The following is a 12,295-nucleotide window of genomic DNA, read 5'->3' on the forward strand; positions in this document are numbered from 1 at the left end:
CACACACACACACACACACACACAAACACACCTTCCCAAGAGGGCAACCCAATACTGATTCAAGGGAGTGTCTTTCCACAAACAATTCATTGAATGAAAAACAAAACAAAACAATGCTTTCCATCCACTGAACCCTCCCCAAAGACAGGTTTTCCTCCAGTATTAACGTGGAGCTGGCGCACAATAAGTAACAGTTGACTTACTGAGCCTCCTCAGAAATAAAATTCTCAAGTAATCAAGAGTGACTTTTCTGGGACTTTCATGGGATTCGTGCGTTTGGGAATCTAGCCCACCACAGGACAGGTTAAAAAGAAAAACAAAAAAAAGAAAAAGAAAAATCAGGTGGACTCCACGGAAAGCTGGTTAGAGAAGTGCACGAGGAGGCAGAACTTTCTGGTGGGCATCCCTCCCACTCGTTTCGCGCGTGGTGCGCGTGGTGCGCGCAGGTGGCGTTGCAGTCATCTCCAGCAGTCAGTACCGCAGCCAGGCCACCAGGAATTCTGCGAAGGTGAGAGGAAGCTTTCCACCAAGGCGAGGGAGGAGGGCGGGCAGGAAACCGAGCCAGCGCTGACGAAGGAGACTCCAATTCCCAGCCCCCCGTCCCTCGGGGAGCAGGGCGCCAGTGGCGCATGCGCGAGGCCCGGCCCCCAATTCCCCCAGCGAGGGAGGGAGGCCCCGGGCGGCCGAGAGGCTGCCAGCCGCGGCGGGACCGGAGCGCACGCAGGGGCGCGGCGGCGTCCAGTGCGAGCACAGCTGCAGAGGGACTGCCGAGAGCGTGGAGCGACTCGCGCCGGGGCTCAGCCGCGGGCAGGCACCCGAGGGCACCACTGGCTCGGCCCTGGAAGGGGCCCGGCACCGCAGCCCCCCCGAGCTCGGAGAGGGATGCGTGAGTTTCGCCCCGGCTAGAGGGCAGGATGTGGGAGCAGGACAAAGGCTGGGCGGCGAGGGAGGAGTTGGGGACGGCGCGCCGGTCGCGGCCGCCTTAGCCCCAGCCTCGGGCGAGCTAGTGGAGTCGGCAACTTTCTGTGCAACTTTTGCAAAAGAGAAAATAAAAATCTACAAGTTGTTGCAAAGCTTCAGATAGCCCCGGGTCCAGCAAGCAGAAGGGAGGGGACACTGCAACCTTCTTGGTACGGGAGGCGACAGCCAGCCGGGCTGAGCGGGGCAGGAGGGGGCGCCCATCCGGGAGCGCTTATAGGGATGCCAGGGTCGGAACCAGGGAGCGCGCTCGGGCCGCTGAAGTGGCGTGTGTCCACTCCGCAGGTTGCTTCCTGAGGGCAAGATAGCTTCGGATCGCGGCGCTGCATACGTGATGATGGATGAACCGTGGTGGGAAGGACGCGTCGCTTCGGACATCCACTGCACCCTGCGCGAGAAGGTCAGTCAGTCTCTCCCTCCCTATGTCACTCGCAGGACTGAATGTTTAAAGTCCCTCGTGCTCTTGACTATGTCCTCACGTCGCCCCGAGTGGGAACGGGGAACTCTTAGTGTCTTTCTTTCCTCCTGCTCTTCGCCCTTTCCCGGTATGTCTGGGGGAGAATGTGAACACTACTGACCTGGGGGAGAAAGTGGAGATTGAAGAGCTTGAAGTTGGATTTTCTCATTAGGAGCCCAGAGTTCCGGCCAACTAAACGGAGACAGTCGCTGCACCCCTAAGGCGGTGTTTCCTGTAGTGTCACCTGAGATTATTTTAAATGGCATATAAATGGGCACTTTAATAATTATTATATATTCATGTTAACGTGCAAATGTATATATTTGTACATATACATATATGTCAAGTTCAGCGGATATATAATGCTGATTTTCCATTAATTGTAATGATCGAGCATTTACATTTAAAATAAAGTTATTTAAGAAAATGTAGTGTCTCAAAATAAATATTAGGTAGATGATAGTACAAGGAATACTTAGATATGGCAAAATAAGAAGAAAAAAAACCTTTAGAATAAGACTGAAATTCAAGAAGCGCCAGTCTGATTGAAAGTCTACAAAACTAGGAGAATGGGAGAAAACAAAAACTCCCCTGCCACTTTGCCTCCTGTGGCAGAAGTGGGGGTGGCTGAAATGTGATCCCTATACCCCCTTCCCCCCAAAGAGAGAAGGCCCTGGGAAGGTGGAAAAGTCCAGGTGGGCTGGAAGCACAGACCGGTGTGTCTTGTCTCTGCCACTGGGTACAAACTGGGAAAGGCTTCTTGGGGGACAGGTGTGAAACAGGGGAGGAAGAGATTTTCCTAGTGGTACCCGGGTCCTACACAGACAGGTCCCAAATCAGCTCATTTGTACCAGTTTCTGTGGAGTTCTGCTCAAAAAGTAGCCAGATACTCAGGGCTTTTTCCTCATTAGCTTTTTCCTCTTCCTACCAAAGTCCCTGGGTGGTGCCAATGGTCAACACACTTAGCTGTGAACCAAAAGGTTAGAGGTTCCAATCCACCCAGAGGGGCCTCAGAAAAAAGCCCTGGTGGTCTACTTCCAAAAAAATCAGCCATTTAAAACTCTATAGGGATACAGTTCTACTCTCACACCATGAGTCAGAATTGACTCGTCAGCAGTATCATTTTTTCCTTGGTCTTCCAACCAGTTAAGTATATGCTTTTCTGTTTTTTCCTGTACCTATTGGTCTATCTCTATGTTGTATGTCTTACATGATTTCTCTTTCCCTTGATCTTCTTCCCCGAGCAGAATGGCTCTCATTGTAGGCATCTGGAGAAGCCCAAGTCTTGGTGGTTCATTCTAAAGCAGAGACAGTGGAGTGGTGGACTGGGTAGTGTGGTCTTGGTCCTTTTATAGAGGTGCTGGCTGGAATTAGCAAGAGCTGCCATGATATTGGGCTTTCTGGTTTATCAAAGGCTTTGAGTAGTTGTCATTTTTATTCCTTTTGGGAGGAATGATTTTGATCTGATTTGCCCCTTTCTAGCAGAAGAGATTTCTGAAAGCAATATAAAATCAACCTGTTTGGAAGGCAAGGGGGCAAGGAAACTAGATTACTGGAAAGGGACCAACCAGCACAGATATAATGAGAAAGTTGACACACTGTGAAAAATGTAATATCACTGAACAAATTGTGTAGAACTTGTTAAATGTGAACCTCATTTGCAGTGTAAACTTTCACCAAAAACTCAATGAAATATATTAACTTAAAAAATTTAATACTCACACCTGAATCAATCAGTCTGGTTACCTGAGATCCCCCAACCCTCTTGCAAAAGCTAGTTGCCTATTTATTATGTTTTACCCATGCCGCCATGAGGCTTTGCTGGTTCAATGGTAGATAGAATTCACACCTTCCAAGCAGGTCAGTATCCAGCCAAGACACCTCATGCACAGTGGCCACCTGCCTGTCAGTGGAGGCTTTCATGTTGCTGTGATGCTGAATGGGATTGAGCAGAGCTTCCAGACTAGAAGGAAAGCATTTGGATCGTAACAGTCCAGTTTCTAACTGGTCGTAGGGATGTCATAGGCTTGATCAGTGTTTTGTTCCATTGTGCGTGGGGTTGCCATGAGTCATGGACAGACTCAACGACAGCCAACAACAACAATGCATGTCATCATACTGAATGAATCTGCTATTGGGCTGCCACCATCTGATGGAAGTCCAGCTTGTCCCAGTTTTACAGGTTAGAAATAGGAAACTCTATTAGGTTGATATGCTCAGGATCACCTGACTTGAAGCTGATCTCAATAGTACAAATGCCAAGTTTCTTTGCTTGTAATGTCCTACCTTCCTATCATGGACTAAATTGTGTCCTCCCATAATTTGTGTCAACTTGGCTGGGCTATGATTCTCTGAATTTAGAAGTTATGTAATGATGTAATGTGGCAGATAATGTAATGATACCCCATGGTGTGATCTGATGTGATAAACCGATCAAGTGTAGAAGGATTTAGATTAAGGGTAGATTGCAACACCCTTAGTCCCATCACAGCTTCCCTGGGATGTGGGCTGCAACACCTTTTATCTTACAAAAGATAAAAGGAGAGAGAAAGGAGCAGAGAAGGAGGGACATACTACCCCAAGAAAGGAGCCAGAAGCAGAGTGTGTCCTTTGGACCCAGGGTCCCTGCACTGGGATCGTCCTAGAAACAAGAGCCACAGAGAGACAGTCTTCCCCTAGAGCAAGCACTCTGAACTTGAACTTCTAGTCTTCTAAACTGTAACTCTTGTGCTTGTCCTACCCACTGCGCTGAATGCTCCTTGTGGGCACCTGGTATGTCTTGTATCTTGGCATTCTAGACAGATGCCTGGTGCAGAGAGTGTCTGTTGCCTCATATGATAACAGGCACCAGCAGTGTGACAGCACAGGATGCAAGGACCAGGCTCAAATGGCTCTTTTTCTGTGACATGTTGGATGTATATGCAGGAACAGTCCCAAGGATCCTTGTTACATTTAGCCTGGGTTGGAATTTTGGCATCTTCCAGAAGACGTCTGTTGACCTGCTCAGGGTAATCTATATGAAAGGCGTGAAGCCAGCTGTGGTGCCAGGTACAGGGCCAGATGCGCAGTGCTTCCCCAGCTTCCTACAGACTTACTCCATCTCCTAGTCAGATAATGCTCAGGGTGGGTGGGTGTGATTAGAATAAGAATCACTGCCCAGAAGAGTGGATTTCTGAGACCAAAAGGCAACTTAAGGGTGGGCCCAGATGATGGAGATCTAGATAGCCCCTCCCAGACTTCTTCCAAGGCTTCCATTTTTCTTCCTGAATTTTATCTCCTGATTAGTAGCAAAATACATCTTGTCTGCTTTTGATTTATATGCATCTTACACATAATCTTCACTCTCCAAAGAAAATGTTTAAGTACCTTTACTTCTATGACTTAAGGCCTTTTGGGTATGGGGAAGACTTTTGAAATAGAATAGTGTTTGGAGTACTTGGGGGAAAAAAAAATACTTCCCTCCCAAAGGCATATTGACAAGCTCTACATGATAAACCTAGTGACTTTATTGTCCTGGGTTATGGGAGCCTTCATGCCAAAGGCTCCCTCCTTCTCCACCAGGTTTTCCTTCTCTCAAGACCCAAATCACCTGAGACCTTAGGCTCTTCTCTTCCTGCCTCAGAATTGAGGATCGGAAGAGCAGCCCCCTAATGTGTTTTTCCTACTTTCTGAGACTTACTTCTTCATTGAACATCTGAGGACTTTAGCTGTAAGAGAACCATGTTTCTTGAACCAGTGCATTAATAAAGGACATTTTCACTGATTTGTGACAGATTTATGCAGACATTTTCCAAAACAACAACAACATAAATTTTGTTAAGTGATGATAATGTTAGCTATGTTTGCTGAATGCTTACTGTTATTGTTTTAGGCACTGGGCCCAACATGACCATGTTTTATCCCACTTAATCCTCATATTAGTCTCAGTGCTGGCATTGATCCCATTTTACAGATGAGGAAACTATAAGACTCGGGGCATGAGTGACTGACTATCTTGCAATCTAATAGCTGATTGTATAGCTTGACTGTCAATTAAGGCTGTCAGATTCCAAAATTCATGCCACCTAACCACTATATTATAGTTACAACTGAATGTCCATGGGGAAAAAAAAAAGTATTTTAACAGAGAATGGAAGTACAAGGACAAGTCAGGGAAGCATCAGGGCTCTGTCCTCTCTGACACTAGGCTCTTGTGTTTTTCATAGTTTTTCAATGGTTCTCCAAGAGATTCTTGTTAGGTATCTTTGAGTCTATTTTGACTTAAAATGACCTCATGTAACAGAGTAGAACTGCCCTATAGGGTTTTCTTGGCTGTAGTCTTTACGGAAGTGGATCTCATTCTCCTACAGAGCAGGTGGGTAGGTTTGAACCTCTAGCCTTTCAGATAGCAGCCAGGCACTTAACCGTTGTGCCACCAGGGCTCCTAGAAATGGATCTCCCTAAACAGCTCTGAAAAGCTAGCAGCCCTGGGCATAGGCTGTACTGTGGATTGAGAGCACATCCAGGACCTCCCTTATTTGGTCTAGGAAAGTAGCTAGACGTGGTGCCTGACTTGTGTGTTATGCTTCTCATTTTGAAGTGATGTGGCTTCTGCCATACCTGAAGGCTGGATGAGATAACTTTCAAGATGGTTACCAGCTCTGTGTGGGAGCTCTGGTGGCGTAGTGCCTAAGGCATTTGACTGCTAACCAGAAGGCTGACAGTTCAAACCCACCAGCCACTCCTCAGAAGGAAGACTGGGCAATCTAATTCCATAGAGATACTGCCTCAGAAACCCAAGGAAGGATCACTGAGTTGGAACCAACTCCATGGCAGTGAGTTTGGTTTGGACCAGCTTTGTGACTGGCCAATTCCAGTGTGGAAAGCTGGGGACAAAACTGAGCCTGAAATTAGCACTTCCATTTTTGCCTTCAGTACTTAGAGTACTGAAGTGTTTAGGGTGCTCACAATACCCCATCTAGACGTGGTCACAATGCATCTCATTTGCAGAAGAAACAATTGTCTTTGAGCCTACCTCTCACCTATAAAATGGGACAGTGATCCCTGTCTCGCCTGCCTCCCAAGTGTCTCAGGGAGAAGATGGGCATGAGCTGATTCTGTCAGCCTCTGGGCCATCTGGATTGTGTGGTGAGAAAGGGACTTGGCTGAGGAAGCCTGTGCTTCCTAAGTGGGGAGGACATCTGAGCCTTTGAGCTGGCCCTGTGCCCTTACTCTTGACTTGGTCTTTGTCTTCCTAACTTATGCAGCCTCTTGGGTAGAGGGAGTGCAGCCAATGGTTCTCTAGTGTATCTGAGCACCTGACAGAAAGAGGTAACACTGTGGGTCTGCTTTTTCCTCTCTTTCTTTTTTTTTTTTTTTTTAATATTATCATGTACATACACATGCATACACAGTTTCTTTTATTTAGGAAACTGGAAAAATAAATACAAGTGAGCAGATGAAAGTAAAATTCCCCCCACAATCACATCACTTGGAAAGAATTGTTTCCAATAATAATTGTTGACATTTTGATGTTTGCTCTTCTCCTGTATGCATATCAGCATTGCATACATTTTTATTTTGAATCTTTTTTAGTAAAAATGTGAAATTTCTCATCTCAAACATTGTTCCTTTTGCATTATACCATGTCCATCTTTCCATGTCATTCATCTCCACCTAATTTTTTATTATTAGACATAACCGAAAAATTGTAAACAGTGAATTGTGTTTATTTAGAATAGATAACACATGAACATGATTTTTAAAAAATCAAGCTATGGAAAAAAGACTTCCTTTCACCCCTGCCCCTAGTTGTCCTTCCAAAAGCTATCACTGTTTCCCAGTTCCTCATTAATCTTTCCAGAGTTACTTTGTTCATAAACAAATTTGTGTATGTGTTTTAACACAAGGGATAGTATAATTTATAGTTTCCTGTACCATAGCAAGCTCTGGTGGCAGAGTGGTTAAAACGCTTGGCTGATAACCAGAAGGTTGGTGGTTTGACTCCAGTAGCCGCTGTGTGGGAGAAAGATGTGGCAATCTGCTTCTGTAAAGATTTATAGCCATGGAAACCCTATGGGGCAGTTCTATTCACATATGATCATTATGAGTTGGAATTGACTTGACAGCAGTGGGTTTGGTGAGTCTTGTACCATTTGATTTTTTAGTATTGATATATTTTTTAAATAATTTAGTTTTTTTTGTTGTTTTTGAAAATATGTACAGCTGAACATGCACCAGTTCCTCAGTTTCTACATATACAATGTAGTGACATCAATTACGTTTTTCAAGTTGTGCAACCATTCTCACTCTCCTTTTCTGAATTACTCCTTCACTGTTAACATAAACTTACTGCCCCAAGCCTGCTATCTGCCTTGCAAGTTGTTGTTGCCAATTTAATCCCATATAGATAGTTCTTTAAAAGAACAATAATGGTGATATTTTAATAATTAAAATTTTTTATTGGAGCCACAAAATAGAAACTCCATGAACAGAAGGGACTTTTGTCTTTTCTGCTTATTGTAATGATAATGGTATATAGGAGCTCTGGTAGCATAGTGCCTAAGGCACTTGACTGCTAACCAGAAGACTGGCGGTTCAAACCCACCAGCCACTCCTCAGAAGGAAGGTTGGGCAATCTACTTCCATAGTGATACTGCCTCAGAAACCCAAGGAGGGGTCGTTATGAGTCAGGTCCGACTCGATGGCACATAACAACAACAACAATATGTTTTGGTTACCTTGTGCTGCTCTAACAGAAGATACCACAAATGGGAATGGCTTGAACAAACAGAAATTTTATTCTCTTATAGTTTTGGAAGCTAGAAGTCTAAGTTCAAAGTGCCAAACTCTAGGGGCTGGGTGAAGGCCTTCGAGCTTGAGTTTCAGCTCTGCCTCATGCTCCCGGCCCACTGGAGCTGGAGGTGTCTCTTCACTCAGGCAACTGCTAGCTGCTGAGGCTAACAAGCCCAAGATCAACAAATAAAATGGCACAGTCCCCAAATGATCAAACAACATGGCAGGCCACTGACTCAAGTCCAGGAACAATCCTAAGATCAGCAAACAACATTGCAGGCTGCTGAATCCTGAATGCTGGGTCCAAACGTGCCAGAAAGCTCTAGAACCTTTCTCAAAGCCTCCTCTTACATACCGGAAGCAGACCACATCCCAAAGTCAGCTACTCAGCTGCTCCAGCAGATCCCACTATAGAGCTGATGACCCGTCGCATCGTGGAGAATAACTAGCTGCCCAGCCACTCAACCAGGCCCAGCCAAGTTGATACATAACTACCCCAAGTGGGTCTTCAATAAATTTGTATTCAATGAATGAATGGAATATTTTCTTTTAATGATTTTCTATCCAGATACATACATTTTATTTTACTAAAATGACATCATAGTATATTGCAGATCCATGATTTAATTTTTTTCCTTGGCTGTATATCCTAACTTTCTGTGTTACAACTCTTCTATAGTATATATGTAATGTTATATTGGCTACACTATGACTTGACTAGCCTATCCTGTTGTTGGATTTTTATGTAGAACTTGTTATCTATTTACCTTTTTAAATTTGAAGTATAATTTATATAGAGGACAGTGTACAGATCTTAGTGTATAGGCGGTTCAGTGAGTTTTGAGTTACTCATGTAACTACCACCGTAATCAAATTTTAGAACATTGCTGTTGACCTGGAAAGTTTCCTCCTGCCCCTTTCCAGTCAGATCACCCCCATCCTACCCCAACCCTGCCCCAAGCAGTCACTGATTGGCCTTCCTGTCACTGTAGATTAGAACTGTCTTTTCTGGAGTTTCACATAAGTGGAATGATACATATGTATTGTTTTGTATCTGCCATTTTTTTACTTAGCATAATGCTTTTGCAGTTCATACACATTGTTGCATCTATTAGTATTTTATTTCTTTTTATTGCCAAGCAGTATTCCATTGTATAAATATGTTGTTGTTGTTGTTGTATACCGTCGAGTCACACCTGACTCATAGTGACCCCTCCTTGGGTTTCCGAGGCAGTATCACTATGGAAGTAGGATTGCCCAACCTTCCTTCTGAGGAGTGGCTGGTGGGTTTGAACCTTCAGCCTTCTGGTTAGCAGTCAAGTGCCTTAGCCACTATGCTACCAGAGCTCCCTGTATGAATATACCATGATCTATTCATCCATTCCCCTATTGTTGGCTTTTTGGGTGGTTCTGGCAGGACTTTGAGCCAGTTTATTCCAGTTCAATTCTTTGCTGAGAATTTGCCTTTCCATCCCAGATACACTGAATCAGAATCTACATTTTAACAAGATCCCCAGGCGATTCAGAGATTTTATTAAAATGTAGAGTTTGATTCAGTGTATCTGGAGGGGAAATAGAAATTCTCAGCAGGGGGTTGGACCAGAACGAACCGGTTCAGCCCTGGTTTCCAGCGTGTAATTGGACTTTACGTAGGGCTGCAGAGGTGGCGCTAGTCTTGTGTCTGTGAGTGAGCTCAGAAGAATAAATGCCTCAAGTGGAATTGCTGCTCAGAGGGTATGGTTTTAAGCAGTTTGCATAGAACAGTGTATTGGCTTCCAGGCCTGTTGCGAAAAAAAAAAATACTACAAAGTGGGTGGCTTATAAGAACAGAAATTTATTGTCTCACAGTTCTGGAGTCTGAGGTTCGAATTCAGTGTGTTGGCCGGGTTGAATCCTTCTGAAGTTTGAGGGAGAATCTGTTCCACACCTCTCCCCTAGCTTCTTGTTCCTCAGACATTCTTTAGCTTGCAGTTGGAGTCTCATAAAGCATCCTTCCTCTGTCTCCTTGTCTCTCTGTATCTGCTCCTCTTTTATAGGGACATCAGTCATAAAGGATTAGGACCCACCCTACCCCAGTCATGATCTCACATTAACCTAACTTTGAAGATGATAACGTCTTCAAAGCTCCTGTTTCCAAACAGGATCAGATTCACAGGTACAGGACTTAGGACATTAGCATATCTTTTGGGCAGAACACAGTTCAGTCCACACAACCAGTTAATAAATTCCTAAAATGTTGCACCAGTTTATACTTCCACTCATGGTGTGGTAGAATACCTGCTTCCCAGCAACTTTGCTAACCCTGGATATTATTCTTTAAAAAGAAATCGATGTTATTTGGAAAGGTCAAAAAAAAATAATGTATTGTTGCAGTTGTTGGCTGTGTTTAAAAGGGGTCAGAAGCCAGAGGGAAGACCACTAGAAGACAGAAAGGGGAGTGATGGGGAGCACTGACTGCTTTCCTGGATCTCTGGGGTCCCATCTGTAGCAGGATATCACTCTGAAACCTGGGTCAGGATGCTGGGGTTTGCTGTTGGTACCTACAGCCCTGGCTGGAAGATGGGGGTCTTCCCTCTTGGCCCCTCTTAGTCGTTGTGGGGTGTGTTACTCCCTGCCTCCCCAAGTGGCTGTAACTGAATCCTTCTTCTTGTAGTTCGGTGCCGCAGAGTCAGCTCCGACTCATAATGACCCTGTGTATAACAGAACGAAACACTGCCCAGTCCTGCACCGTCCTCAGTATCCTTGCTGTGTTTGCTAGCTGAATCCTTAGAATGCACTAGGTCCCTTTCAGGTCACTGGAGCAGATGGTCCAGGAGCCTGGGCATGCTTGTGATACGGACATCCATGCTCGTACTGCCAGCTGCTTAGTCCAGAAGTGGTTGTGCAATGACTTGGGTGGGTAGGTTGGGGAAAGGCAAGGAGGGAAAGGAGGATTCATACAGAACAGAAGCTCAGAATTGGATGGATTCAATTACTGTAATGAAAAGTTGGAAAGAGCCTAAATGCCTGTCAGTAAGGGGTTGGTTGCACTATGGTTCATCCATACACTAAAATACCGTGAAGTCACTAGGTGTGACCTGATAAATAGCTGTGTACTTCATGACAATGGATTGTTTGAATTGTTGTTAAAAATCCAAACAATTCAGAGCACTTGTGGCTCTTTGGAATTAACCTCTGTTTTTTTTCCCCCTTGTTTGTTTTTCTGAACTTTTACTATAAAATTTTTTAAGATAAAAAGGTAGACAGAATAGTGAAATGGATCCTGAGGCACCCATGATTTCCTCTAGAAATCATGTAATTTCCTCCATAAATATCCACCAACAGGATTTTTTTAAAAAACAAACAAAAAAACATAGTGACTATGCCATTATCACACTTATCAAAATTAACAGTAATTCGTTACTATTGTCTACTGCTTAGTCTCTGTTCTGTTTTCCCCAGTTGTTTCAAAAATCTTTTTTTTATAGTTGGTTTGTCCAAATCAAAGGAGCTCTGATGGCATAGTGGTTAAAGCATTTGACTGTTAGCCAAAAGGTCAGCAGTTTGAACCCACTAGCCACTCTGAAGTAAAAGGATGCAGCAGTTTGCTTCCCTAAAAATTTATAGCCTTGGAAACACTGTGAGGCAGTTCTGCTCTGTCCTTATAGAGTCGCTAGGAGTCAGAATTGACTTGATAGCAATGGATTCTTTTCTACCCTGTCCTAAAGGTAACTGTGAGTTGGAATCCACTCGATAGTAATGGGTTTGGTTTGGATTTTTTTTTTTCCAAATCACGATGCAAAGAAGGTCTACGCCATGGTCATGGGGGACATCGAGCTCAGTTGGCATAGCATACTATGCGGAACATTGTTCCACCTCCTACTTTCGTGAGTAGCGACTGGGATCTTGGGAGCTGGCAAGCTGCCATCTAGATGTAGCGATGGGTCTCTCCTCATCAAGAGCAAAGAAGAAAGCAGAAAACCAAAATTAATGGAAACAATCAGTCCCCACGACTGGTACACCATCCGATCTGCAACCTATACAAGTATGAGACCAGAAGAGCTGGATGGTGCCCGGCTACCACTGTCGTCCACTTGGAAGGGATGT

The 12,295-nt window shown here is 44.5% G+C and overlaps 1 protein-coding gene across 1 annotated transcript in view; it reads left to right on the forward strand.

The window, feature by feature from the left end:
* The first annotated feature begins 1,312 nt into the window (after positions 1-1,312).
* Positions 1,313-12,295, forward strand: part of CCNJL (cyclin J like) — an 81,813-nt gene continuing 70,830 nt past the window's right edge. The window contains exon 1 of the mRNA XM_007949912.2: positions 1,313-1,378. Coding sequence (XP_007948103.1) covers positions 1,313-1,378 — 66 coding nt within the window. The remainder of the gene's footprint in view (positions 1,379-12,295) is intronic.

This window comes from Orycteropus afer, unplaced genomic scaffold (assembly GCF_000298275.1).
Source record: "Orycteropus afer afer isolate SDZICR_OR568_19922 unplaced genomic scaffold, OryAfe1.0 scaffold00257, whole genome shotgun sequence".
Lineage (NCBI taxonomy): Eukaryota > Metazoa > Chordata > Mammalia > Tubulidentata > Orycteropodidae > Orycteropus > Orycteropus afer.